This window comes from Benincasa hispida, chromosome 3 (assembly GCF_027475165.1).
Source record: "Benincasa hispida cultivar pf3 chromosome 3, pf3_genome.v1.1, whole genome shotgun sequence".
Taxonomy (NCBI): Eukaryota; Viridiplantae; Streptophyta; class Magnoliopsida; order Cucurbitales; family Cucurbitaceae; genus Benincasa; species Benincasa hispida.
In genome coordinates this window covers 39,607,538-39,621,456 of record NC_143480.1, presented here as the reverse complement: position 1 = coordinate 39,621,456, position 13,919 = coordinate 39,607,538, and the positions used below count along the sequence as shown (strand labels likewise).

Genomic DNA, 13,919 nt, shown 5'->3' with positions numbered 1-13,919 from the left:
GTCACCATTTTGAACGCTGCTTCCCGATTTTGCTATCAGTGATAACTTTCAATTTGAGAAGTGTACTATCAGTGACTACCACTAATAGCTGCTATTAGTAGTTATCATAGATAGCTTTTCAATTTGAGAAGTGTGCTATCAGTGATAACCTTCAATTTAAGAAGTATGTTATTAGTTGTTATCATTGATAGCTGCAATAACTTTCAATTTAAGAAATGAGTTATCAGTTGCTACATGTTATCAATGATACTACTGATAGACTTCATATTCTTAAAATCATATAAAAAGAAAAAAAAAAAAACTATTAGCCTATTTGATAACGTTTTCATTTCTCAATTTTTTAATAAATAAACTTGTTTAATAATTATTATCGTTTCTTATTTTGAACTTTTAATAAATGTTTCTAAAAATGGTGCACACTTGAGGACTAAAATCTAATTTCTTTCAAATCCGTTTTCATTTGCTTCGTTATAATAATCAAACTTGATGATTAGCTTGTTGGTGTTAAATCACTTATGAGGTAGGCACTTTCAAGTCTTGAGTTTGAAACTCGGTCTATTTTCCTTAAAACATGTGATTAAATATGATGGAATATAGAACTTTATATGGAAAAATTAAAAATATATTGTAGTTTTAAAAATTATTTAGAAAAATATTGTACTTTTTAAACTATTTAGAAAAATATTATTGTTGTTTTTTTTTAATAGGTCGAGGGTTCAAAATTCGACCTAAACCCTCGACCTTTAGATTAATTTTTTTCTTTTTAATTATTTAGACATTCGACCTTCTTTTTTTTTAATTTTTCATTTTATAAAACAATTTCTAAAAATATTTTATTATTTTATTTAAACTCTAAAAAGAATAAATTTAAAAAATAATATATCATAAAAATAAAAAAGTGTAAATTAAAATATCTCATTTATATAAAAATAATTACAAAAATCAATGTGTCCCACAAGGTGGACGTCGTCGATTTCAAGCTTGTCGTCGTCGACTTTGAACTTGAGGTTTTTGCTCGAGTTCTTCTTGATGTTGTTCTGTACCTTTCCAGACGCTTCATTATATAAATATTTATTATGCTCTCCACGACCCCAACCATGTCCATGCACGTATGTTGACGAAGAACCAGCCTCTGAGTCATAATGTCCTGAACCAAATGTTGGCATCATCATCATCAGACTAACATAATCAGTTTGACTCTGCGTCTGCATCATAGGGGCAAACTCTTCCACATTATGGACAACCTCATCAAACTCATCCTCTTCCCAAACAAATCCTCTACGTTTAGGAGCTGGTGGAAGAACAATAGGTATATCGTACATATAATGTATCTCCTCCATTTAGCTTTGGTTGTCACTACATATAGCAAGAACCTAGTTCGGATCATTCCCAGCCTCACGAAGTCTACTATTGTTTGATCTCTGTGAATTATAAAACAATTAGATAATATTGTAAATAAATTTAATTTAAAAATAATTAAATAATATTCATTCATTTACCGGATGACCCATAGCTACTCCCGGAAAAGTGACGTAGCGCCTTGTGATATTATTATACCAATTAATATATTCTTGAGTGACATCCCTGTCAAACTGTTCAATAGAAACCCCCACTGCAATAAACCTTGCACGATAGTGCTATCACACTACCAAATATGCAACTTTTTCGAACCAATCTCCAGTCCTTAAGTCAATATCATGCAGTAGTTGAAGCAGATCAAACATGTATCTATACTGGCTGACTACATGTGTGGCTGTCTTAGTCACACAAAATTTGTCTCTCCATCTAAATTTTTAAGTTGATAATTTAGAATCCAAATTAACTAAATCAGTGATATAAAAATTAAATTGAATTAAAATAACATACTGAGAACCATAGGCTCGTCCAGCTAACTGAGCGTCATTAACATGTTGTAGCTGTTGAGTCATTGTTGGAAATCGCTCCCAAGCCCATAGTTACAAAAGTATGAGAGGCCCAGCTATATCTCGAACCTCAGGTCTGGTTGCTTTGCATAGTTGTCTATACAACCAAGCCAAACATGCTCCACCCCATGAATACCGCCCCGTATCATAGAGGTTAGCTAATAGTAGCAGAAACATCAAGTGAACAAAATGACTTGATTTTATCGGAAAATAGACTTTCACCCATCATTTGTAATATAACGCATATCTTATGACGGTTTCCTCGTTTGCATCATCAGTGAGCTCACGGAATTGTGTTCCTAACCGTATCAAACTTAATCTCGATCTTTTAATCTTGTCGGCAGGTGGGGTCGCACCGAGGTACAGTTGATAAACATGTGACTAGTCATCATATATCACTCTAGTGACCAACTCACCGTCAACAGGTAACCCCAACAACACTTCTATGTCTTGTAGAGTGATAGTGCACTCTTCAACAGACATATGAAATGTATGCGTCTCGGGCCTCCATCTCTCAACCAAGGCTATGATCAGATGTCAGTCCAACTGAATAAATCTCAATCTAGCAACCCCATAGAATCCAGATGTGCACAGTATCAGTAGTATTCGAGGGTGGAGCGAGATAGTACACTGGAGAACTGCCTCTCGACACCTGCAAGATATTTATTTTTCAACGAATGACACTTCATTCGATTATGGCCTATCTGATTACAGAATCCAAATCGTTGTCGAGTGGCTAGTTCTGTCCAATCCATCTCGTTGTGATAACGTGAACTTTTCAGTCTGCCAGGTTTTCTCGACAACAATAGATCAAGATGTAAAACGGGCATATTAAGGTGCGTGATCCAATAATCTTCATGCGGTACAGGTTGAAATTGAGGAGAGTAATATTCAACATACGTTGACAATTTATAGTAGTCCTCAATAAAGTCTTCTTAGTTCATGTTAAAATGTGAGCAAACAATCATAAAATGTGAGCATGGAATGTCGAATGCTTGCCACTTGTTACATGAACAGTACTGCTCGGACTTGTTTAGCCTCAATATTTGAACGTTTCCTCCTTTGGCATTGAGACTATGACGTCCGGTTTTCACATGAAACACGCCTTCATACCGATCGTATGATTGTACTTCATATTTAATAGATCTTGCATCCCATTTATTTATTTTCTCGTGTGCGTACCTGGATTTTTACTCCACTTAGTATTATAAAATATGTTTGAAATAAATTTTTAATAACATATATATAAAAAAAAATAATATTACCAGGTGTATTTATCTTGACGCTCCAATGCATCCCTTATTTCTTCTCTTCTTTTCTTGAAATAATTCACGCATTTGAAGAATGTTATCTGAGCAAGAGCATTTATGACAACATTTGAACTTCTTTGAGGACTCCATTTATGCACTCTGATAGATTTTTCATCATCCACCCATATCTGAATCCTCCATCATGTGCTTGAGTCTATTGCTCTAAACTAATGTTGTCAAAAAAAAACTCAGACAACTCCGATTTATTCCTTTTATATCTTCAATTGTTTTATTGAACTTTCGAATTTGAAACTGACACCCAACACGATAAACATTATTTTCCAATGAATTAAATCTATATTTTTTATTAAAGTTGCTGACGATATGTCGTAAGCAGAAACGATAGTGACATTTTGGTCTCGTCCAACCATTTGCTGGATTGTTCACTGTTGCGATTATACCAGCATGTTGATCTGAAATTAAATACACCTCTTCGTGTGTTACAACTTCTCTCAGGTGTTTCAGGAATCATCCCCATGAGTCTGCGCACTCTTCATCAGCAACGGCAAATGCAAGTGGAAGAAAATGGTCGTTCGAGTCAACTAATGTAACAATCATCAATTTTCCTCTATATTTTTCGTACAAGTGTGTACCATCTATCTGAATTATCGGCCGACATTTATTAAAAGTTTCTATACAAGGACCAAATGCCTAAAATACAGAAGTTAGGATAACATGACATTCAGTAAGCGTTTCTTTCACTCTCCACTCTACACGTGTTCCGGGATTGGTCTGCTTAACCATATACAACCACCTGGGTAACAATTTGTAAGACTCATCCCAATCACCGAACACTTTAGCCAACGCTTTTCTTTTGCCTTTCCATACCCTATGGTAAGAACGTGATATCCAAACTTTGATTTGATGTAGGACTGCAGTTGTGTCATAGATGATTTTTCTCATGCGGCATCACAGAACTCTAGTGCAATCATTGATGAATCCAATTGCAGATGACTTTGACTTAGTTCTGAATAAAAGCATACATCGTACTTAGTGATCTCGAACAAGCCATGCAATTTTTTCTTTAAGTCTCCACTTGCAACCTTCCCCCACTTCTTACACTGAATTATCAAATCGTCGGTATTGATTCAATAACCTCATATGGTGCATGACATTTTATTGCAAAACATTTGACCGCGTGTTGTAGCATTTCCTTGTCTTGACAAATCATCCCTTTATATAATTGAGTATTGTCAACGTCCACAAGGACTACAATTAGGTCATATTCTCGAATGCCAATACATTTCTATCCAAATCGTTGAATGTATCTGAAAGCATCTCAAGTTCACGACCATCGAAATCCAACTCTTTAAATTTATCATCTGTTTCAACTCTGAAGTCTCTATACAGGTTGTTAGCCGCCATATCTTCATTATCACATGGCGATGCAACTGACTCTGGATCAGGATTTTGGCTAAATGATTATTCAAGTTTATATCTACCCCTATCCTATTTACATTTACCTACAAATGCACTAAATTCGGCAGTGACACTACAATTGAGAACATCAAGTTCATAGCTTGTGCATTCAAAATAGGGAATGACATAAACCTTATTGATACTGATGGTTCTAGGTTAGGATGTCTAGATTTGTTCCCATATCTACACTAAATGACATCCCAACCATTTCAATGAATTGTTCAAATACAATTCCACTTTTCACATTTATGCTAATTTATGCTAAAACTCCCACTTGGTGGTTGGTCATAATCAACTCCATCAATACCATCAATCATATAACCATTTGTAAACAACAAAAATCCCAAGCATTTGTCTGCCATTTTCTAAATAATAATAATTAAAAAAAAAAAAAAAACAAACATTAACTTTTTGTATTATACTTTTTATAAGAAGTATATTAAAAAATATTAAAACTTTTTAAAAAAATCACAATAATTTTGTATTAAACTAAAAATATTAAACTTTTTAATTTATAAACATAAACTTTTTAAATTTTATGAACATCAACTTTTTAAACATAACAATAAATTAAACTTTTTATAAATATTTTTAAACATAACAACAAATTAAACTTTTCAAATTACAATGAAGTAAACTTTTTAAAACTATTTTTTCAAATTTAATACAAAATAAAAAATTAAATTAAATTAAACTTTTTCAAACTATTTTAAACTATATTTTCAAAGTTAATACTAGAAAAATTAAATATCATAAGAAATATATTAAAAAAATCACAATAATTTTATATTAAATTAAAAATATTAAAGCGTTGAAACTATAAACATCAACTTTTTAAACATAATAATAAACTAAACATTTTAACACTATAAACATCAAAGTTAGTACTAAAGAAATCAAATATCATAAAAATAAACTAAACTTTTTAAACCATACTAAACTTTTTAACTATCACAATAATTTTGTATTAAACTATAAACATCAACTTTTTAAACATAACAATAAACTAAACATTTTAACACTATAAATATCAAAGTTAATACTAAAGAAATCAAATATCATAAGAATAAACTGAACTTTTTAAACTATACTAAAATGGTTAACTATCACAATAATTTTGTATTAAACTATAAACATCAACTTTTTAAACATAACAATAAACTAAGACACTATAAACATCAAAGTTAATACTAAAAAAATCAAATATCATACGGATAAACTAAACTTTTTAACTATACTAAACTTGTTAACTATCATAATAATTTTGTATTAAACTATAAATATTAACTTTTTAAACATAACAATAAACTAAACTTTTTAAACTATACTAAACTTGTTAACTAAGAAACAATACTAAAATATAGAATGTCATTAAAAAAAAGGCAAATAAATAAAATTACTTATTGATCTTCAATTAAAAAAATAATATTAAAAAATAACATTATCATGATAGACATCAATATAAGGAATAAAAATGATATATTTAGCATAAACAAATATTAAAAACAAAAAACTAATAATAAATAAAAGTTAAAGTTCAACTCACAAATTCGACGATAGTTCTTTTTTTTCCTTTAAAGTGACAGCGTTCACCTTTTTTTCCTGTTATTTGTTATCTGGCAACAACTACAAAAAATTAAAAAAATTAGAATCTATAAAAAAAAATATATATAATAACAAAAAATAAATTTTATAATTATTCTTAAAAAATAAAAATTTAGTAGAGTAACGAACCAGTATAGTTTGTGATCAAGGGAAAAGTGTGAGAACAATTTGTATCAAATGAAATAAAAGAAGAGATATGAAAATGGAAAAAAAATGGGAGGAGATGGATGACTGAAAATCCTTGTGTTTAAAAACACATACACTCGACCCACAAATTAAAGGCTGGTGGTTGGGGAGGCAGGGCATGCGTTTAAAGATGTCTAGATTCTTGGTCAGCAGTAGGCATGGCAACGGCAACGGCAGACGAAGGCTGGCAGGATGGGACGGGACATGAAGCTTGTCGACGGTTGAACTTTCGACTTATGTAGGTCAAATGTTCAACATTCGACATATCTTACTTGTCGAGGGTTGAACTTTCGACTTATGTATCGACGTTCGACAAATCTCCATGCAAATTCTTTCACTAAGTTCATCGAGTTCTCAACCCTCACATCCATCTTCGTCGAATTCTCAACCTCGACTTCTAGTCTCGAATAGACAAAACAAGTATATTTCTCTAATTAGTTTTAAAACCACCATATTTTTCTAATAACCTTTTAAATCTACCATATTAGAATAAAAGATCCATTTTATATAATAAAAGATCGATTTTTTTTTTTTTTTTTTTTGAGAAAAGACCGAAATGATTAAAAATGGTATTCAATAAATGAAATAAATATTTGGAGAAGGAAAATTCGAAGAATGGGGGCGGCCGAGGAATTGATTGGACAGGTTGTTTCTTGGAAAAGGATGAAAAGAAAAATGTTAAAATTGAAGTCTGACTTGGATTTGTTATAGTTGAAACGAGAGATTTTGTGTAGATATTTGTAGTGGCCCCTAAGAAGATCAAAGATTGTATTTGTGGTCCTATAGACAAGGGCACACCATATGGGCCTCGCCCAACCTCATTTTTCAAACTTTCATACTCCAAACTACAACTTCTTTTATTCTCTCTAAGTTACTTCTGACACAGCCATGTACCGGAATTAAGAACCCCCACACAATCCATATTTTTGCAAGTTTTGAAATTTTTTTAACTTGAGGACTTGAGGTCAACTCTAGAAACTTTGAATATTACATTTTTTAAATACTTGGAGATAAAATTTGGAATATATCCAAATTTAATTCAAAATTTCATTGAGATTCAAGTAAATCCACAAAAGAAGGCCCACAAGGAGTACGAACTGAGATCCAGCACAACAATTGCCATGGAAAATATTGGTATGAGAAGTGTGGTTGGATTTACAGTTGTAGTATGCGGAAAATGTAGAATGGGAATGAAAAAAAAGGAGTATATGGAAAGGGAAAGGGAGTGGGTGAGGGTTGGTGGCAGTGAAGGGTCAGTTATTGGGAGCCAGCCAACCCAGATTGGCATCCGTTGTTCCCCCGTGGCCCTGGCTCTGGCCCATTTCCCAACTGGGTACCACTGTCTGGCCTCATCTTCCCCCTTTGCCTTTCACTTTCTTCCACCCACTTTCCCCATCTCATCCTTCATACTCGTTTCTCCACAACTCGACACTTCCTAAATAGATATGCCAGAATTTAGCAGACTCCCAATCAGTTAATTTTGTTATTAACTTCACTACAATACAACTACAACCCAATCTGGGTTTTCTTCTAAAGTCAACAAAAGAGTGAAGCCCAATGGACGCCACTCACCCCACTTTGTTAACAATCCTAATCCCACACGGTATATGACCACCACACCACCCTCATTTCAATATGAACTACACTTTATTAGATTGAATCTCAACAACGCCAAAAAGAAATAAACAAAGAACCGAATCATATCATATAAGCATTTTCTACAGAGATTGAAAGTTAAAACAAACCCACATACCTTTTTTCTTAGTGAATGCAGACTATTGAGTAGCACCACAACAGGCAGGTGGGCTCCATAGCTTTTTCCGTACTTAGCTGTACCTTTACATTGTACACGATACTTTTCTTCTTCTTCTTCCTTCCTCCACTTTCCTCTGTTTTCCATTATATATTCCCCAAATGCTCCTCCCATTTTCTCATTCCTTTCTTCTTGTCCTTCCTGATTTAGATATACCCATTTCCATTGGCGTTTTCACCTTTCCATTCCTTAATTCTTTCTCCCAACACATGACAGATTCCACATGGAGAGTCCCGATTTCTCCCCGCCTCACGCCGACGCATCCAGACCCTCCTTAGGGTTTCCCCTCGGCACTGCTCTTCTCCTTCTCGTTATCTTCACCTTGAGCGGAATCTTCTCTTGCTGCTATCACTGGGATAAACTCAGATCCCTCCGCCGTTCCGCTTCCCAACCCCTACATGATGACGATCTTCACCTCCGATCATCTCCCTCCAAATCTAACCCTACTTCCCAGGTAATTTCACCGATCCTTGATCGGTTACTTTTATTTTCTACTTTTGATTTCTGAAAGCCTGAAACGATTAATTGATTTTTCTGGATCAGGATTTGGAGAAGAATCAGAGAGAGAGCTTGTCGGTGTTGATGCCTGGGGATTCTATTCCGAAGTTTATTGCGATGCCGTGCCCCAGGGAGCCGCCGCGGGCGGAGATGATTGAGGTGAAAGTGGAGAAGCCGCCGAAGCCGCTGAGGATTGCGGTTCCTTTCTATTAGCAGATTCAGATTCACCATTGATTGATCTGTGTACATAGTAGAAGCAAATGAATTCTTTTCAGTTTCATCTGTTATGTTTCCTTGAGAAGGGGAATTTCAAGGGCTTCGAATTTCATTGTGTATATTTCACAAAGCGTTCCTCACCAAGTTTCGTCTCTGCCTCTGGGCAGTTACAAACTTACGGCGGAAAAACAGAGCATAAATATGAATTAGAAGCAATTTAATTTTTTATTAACGTTTTGAGCATTTTAATCATCTTTTAATGTTTAACGAAATGAATTGTGAAATCAATTCGAAACAGAGTACTAACCAACCCAGTTTAGAAAACATTTGGTAATTAATATGCCATTTATTACTTCATTGAAGTTTCATCAGGAAATTAACTTCGATGCAGCAGCTCATATGCACCATCTTTTGTGTATCCCAAATTCAGGTGACAATTTGATTTCTTTTTATTTTTTTTTTAATTTTTGTGATAAAGAGGAGGGGAGTATGGTGGTTTATTCAGGACAACTAATCATTTCTCTTGAACTACACTAAGAAAAAGTAATAAACTAGATTTTAAAAAATGGTTATAAGACATAAGGTTTTGTTTTATCTAGAAAAATCAATTTTTATCTAGAAAAATCAATAAAAGTAGTTGATTTGAACATTTTGTCCTTTCTGTTTAGGATTCGAATTCGAATGGTTACCATTTAGTTAATTTTTTATTTTTAAAGATTAAGTCTACAAATACTTCATTCACCTCTAAATACGTAATTTGTTATCTATTTTCAAAAATTAAGTCAAATTTCGAAAACTAAAAACAAAAAGGAAGTCATTTTTAAAAAATTGTTTTTGAAATTTGGAATTTGGCTAACAATTCAAAATCAAGAGAATCTTGGAGACGCACCAAAGCACGAAAGCTAAAATCTTTCATGAATGGGAAACCTTTCTCTTGTTACATGAATCCAATTTTCATTTCATCTAGAAAAAAATCATCTTTTTCACTTTTTTACTTAATAAAATACGAAACCATGGTAAAAAATTGAAACAAAGTAAACTTAATTTTTTTAAAAAAAAAAAACTAAATTCCTATTTGATAACCCTTTGGTTTTTGTTTTGTTTTTTTAAAGTTAAGTCTATTTCATCTTCACTTCTTACAATTAAAGTACAATAGTTAAATCTTTAAACAAATTCTAAAAAATAAAACCAACTTCTCGAAAACTAATTTTTTTTAGTTTTCAAAACTTGCTTACAGAAAACGTAAAAGCGTATTTATGGAAAATACCATCGTTATTTTCTTTTCTAGCCAGTTTTGGAGGAAAAAAGACGCGTACCTACTGCTCGTTTTCAACACCCAAATTTTAAAACTGTTCACTTTTTTAGCAGACACTCTCTTTTTCCACGGTTTAGGGTATTTCATTTCTTTGCAAATGGGTGTATTTTCTCTTTTCTCCTCGCCCATTTACTTTTTTACTTCGAATATGGTTAATTAATTAAAACTAATTCATATTAATTTATCGAGATAAATTCTTTTAATTTTTTGAATAGAATAACTCTTCAATATTTCATTAAATATACTTAATTCTTTTTTATAAATCAAAACTTATTAAAGGACTACAATTATTTATTTTAATGAAACAACATCTTAAATACATTTAATAACGTAATGGTCTAAATACTACTTTGGTCTTTATATTTTTTGTTTTTGTTCATTTTGGTCTCTCTACTTTCAAATTGTTCATTTTGGTTCCTATACTTTCAATTTTTGTTCATTTTATCTTTATAGTTTCAATTTTTGTTCATTTTGGTTCTTAGAACTTTCAAAAAAATGACCATTCTCGTCATTTAAAAGTGAAAATAAATAGACCAAATAATAACTCTTTAAAAGTATAATGACTAAAATGAACATTTTTAAAATATAGGGATCAAAGTGAACATTTTGAAAGTATAAAGATCAAAATGAACCAAAACTATTATAATGACTAAAGTAGTATTTAAACCTAAGTTAATTAAGGTCGTACAAAAATTCATTTTTTAACAGCATAATTAATTACTTATTAATAATTTATGATCAGTTCATTATTTATTATAAATAACTTCATTCATTATTAATATATCATAGTTATAAAATCTTTTTTTAGTATTATTTATTAATATATAATATTTTCTCACTTTTTTTGGCTATTTATTCAATATATTTTTTATTAAAATATATTCTCATATAGACGGTTTGATTTAAGATTTTATAGAGGTCTGATAACAAATTATGGTATGGGAATCAAATAACTTGTTATGTCAGTAAAATGCTATAGAATCTAAAATTACCAACATTGTACTTAATTGTTTTTTAAAAAATAAATATTAAATTATAATTAATATGATATGCATTAAATATTTTAATTGATTAATTTTAATTATAATTTTGAATCAAATCATAATGAATTTTCAAATAGACATAATGACTTTGAAGAATTTCAAATTATAACGTAGTTAAAATGAAATTCGTCTTTATTATATATAAGAAAGACAATAATTTGAAATATAAAATATTTTCAAATATGGTAACATTTTCCCAAATTAAAATGGTTAGATTTGATTGGATTTTATAGGATTATGATATAAATTATTTATTTAATCTTGTCATATTAAGCTTTCAATTAAAAAATCATCATTAGAAGAAAAATTTTCATAAATAGAAAATATGTCAAGCTATTTATAGAAATAACAAAAGAAAACATTGATAGACACTAATAGACTTCTATCAACGTCTATTAGTTATATTTACACAATTTTGCCAACAAAAGGTAGTTTAACTAGCATGGGTTCGTACTATCTACCTCAAGGTTTGAAATTCGATTCCCCCACTCCATACTTTAATTATAATATCTTTAAAAAAAATGTCTATTAGTGAATTTAAGTTTCCTATTTTGTCAATAAGTAAGACTTCTATCAGTTTTTATATTAAAAAAAATTAATTTTCTTATTTTATGTAAATAGTCTTACTTATTTTTCTAATTAGAATCTTCAAATCACTAATTTAGAATAATTTCTTAAACTTTTGTTTTTCAGTTCCAAACGGAGGGTTTAATTTTTAAATTATCTTTTTTCTTTTAGAATAAAATTTAAAATTATCTTTAAAAGATGTTTACTTTTGAATCTCGTTTACTTTTAGTCCCCAGAAAACTATATATAGTTCAGAATATTATCAATTTTTCTAAAAGAAAAGCAATACAATATGTCCACGTTGTCCCGATAATTTTAGCCATAAAACATTGCTGACAAATACATTAAAAACAAAAAAACATATATTAAAATTTATTATATATATATAAAAAAAAAAGAAAAATCACTGGAGCTTTGAGGACAGATCATTCTTAATAATTCTGATACAAGTTTACAACCAATTATATTAGCATACTTCGACCTCAGGTACAAGTAACCTGAAAAAACCCCAAAACAGAAAAGAGAACATGGCCGGAATTAATTGATTTAAAAACAAAACATTTGGTTTATAAACAAGTTTTTGAATTCAAATTCTATATTTTACCTCTGCTCAATTTAAAATTTGAATGAATTAAATTTGATGCAATATCGGAAGCTCAACGATTGAAAGAAAGTTGGTGGTTTTAGTAATTTCACCCACATCTTTTGAATAATGATTTGATTGAAAATTGTAAATTAACTACAAGTGTGTAAGCATGGAGTTAATGAGTTGTATAACAACTAAAATGAAATTCAAAATCTCGACAAATATACCATATACATATTATTATTTTATATATATATATATATATAAAAGTATTACATTATTCCTTCAAATCATTGGCCTTTGGAAATTAATCATCCTTAACCTTAATTATTGCTTAGTTTCTACTTCTCTCTCCCAATCTTGTCTGAAAATTTTAAAATAAAAGATATATGGTGGACATGAAAGAAATCATAAATTTAATAATTATTAAGAGCAAACAAAATTATTAATATATGTATATACTTCTACGTTGTAAAATTAATTACATTCAATGTAAAGAAGGGATAGATAACAATCATGAACGATTTAAAAAAATAATACAATTGAAGTATATATAATTATGGCATTAATTTTCGACTGATATGTTGATATTTTTACATTTTCATAAATTTATTAATATCGATATTTTCATAAATTTAGGATATGGATATTTGAATGAACATGAATATTTTAAATGTCGTAGATTAAGTTAAAAAGAAAAGATGAAGAGATGAGATTATGATTATAGATGAGAAAAAGAAGAAGAGAGAGTGCAAAATGATGACAAACACTGACCCACTTCTATTTCAACTCAATTTTTCATTCCCATTCAGCTCATCATCACTTAAATTCCCCTGTTTCTTGCACTATGCTTCACTTTTTTCTTTCTTTTTCACTCCACCTTTGTACTTTGATTTTTGTTTTGTACCTTCGATTTTTGTTTTGTACCTCTTCTCCACCGATTTTTTTTTTCGGTTTGTTTACGTTTTTTAATTAAAATTTCATCAACATGTTTAAATATTTAAATAGATATTTTCACATGTTTCATGAGTTTAATATTATCATAAGATTAAATTGAAACATAAAAAAATGCTACTCACATGAATTTAATATAAATATTAAGTATCTTAGTAAAATATTTATTTAATAATTTCAATATCCTTTTATTTTTTTTATCCTTTTTATTTTTTATTCTAGAAGTATTCATCACATCAATATTTTCGTAGATATTTATGTAATATTGAGATTTTGACATTTTGATTGAGGGTTTAAATTTAAGTTTCCATAATTGAAGAGGTGTGTTTAAGGTACAAGAGTATGATTGTTTGAAGTTTTAATGATATTGATGAATTTCAAAACTTTGGAATTGTATGATCGGTTTATTTTTGCGAGCTTGGCGTTGGAAAATCATTGTTTCAAAAATTCTCTCTTTTTCTTAGTTAAAATACACTTTGGTCTTG

General features: G+C 30.3%; 1 protein-coding gene and 1 long non-coding RNA gene across 2 annotated transcripts; one reads left to right on the top strand and one right to left on the bottom strand.

Annotated features, from left to right (window-relative positions):
• Positions 1 to 891: 891 nt before the first annotated feature.
• LOC150037258 (uncharacterized) lies at positions 892 to 5,264 on the bottom strand. Its single transcript, XR_016528340.1, has 2 exons — positions 1,500 to 5,264; positions 892 to 1,421 (listed from the first exon to the last, which is right to left on the bottom strand). It is a non-coding gene; the product is annotated as an uncharacterized LOC150037258 (long non-coding RNA).
• A 2,555-nt stretch (positions 5,265 to 7,819) lies between these two features.
• Positions 7,820 to 9,201, top strand: LOC120072822 (uncharacterized protein At5g65660-like). Its single transcript, XM_039025334.2, has 2 exons — positions 7,820 to 8,709; positions 8,799 to 9,201. Exons 1-2 carry the CDS (start codon positions 8,479 to 8,481, stop codon positions 8,964 to 8,966), a joined length of 399 nt encoding a protein of 132 aa, XP_038881262.1. The 5' UTR covers positions 7,820 to 8,478; the 3' UTR covers positions 8,967 to 9,201.
• The last annotated feature ends 4,718 nt before the right edge of the window (positions 9,202 to 13,919 follow it).

Coding starts and splice junctions, on each gene's coding strand:
- LOC120072822 (XM_039025334.2), top strand. CDS start 8,479: ATGGAGAGTCCCGATTTCTCCCCGCCTCACGCCGACGCATCCAGACCC. Junction 8,710..8,798: donor AATCTAACCCTACTTCCCAG/GTAATTTCACCG, acceptor TTTCTGGATCAG/GATTTGGAGAAGAATCAGAG.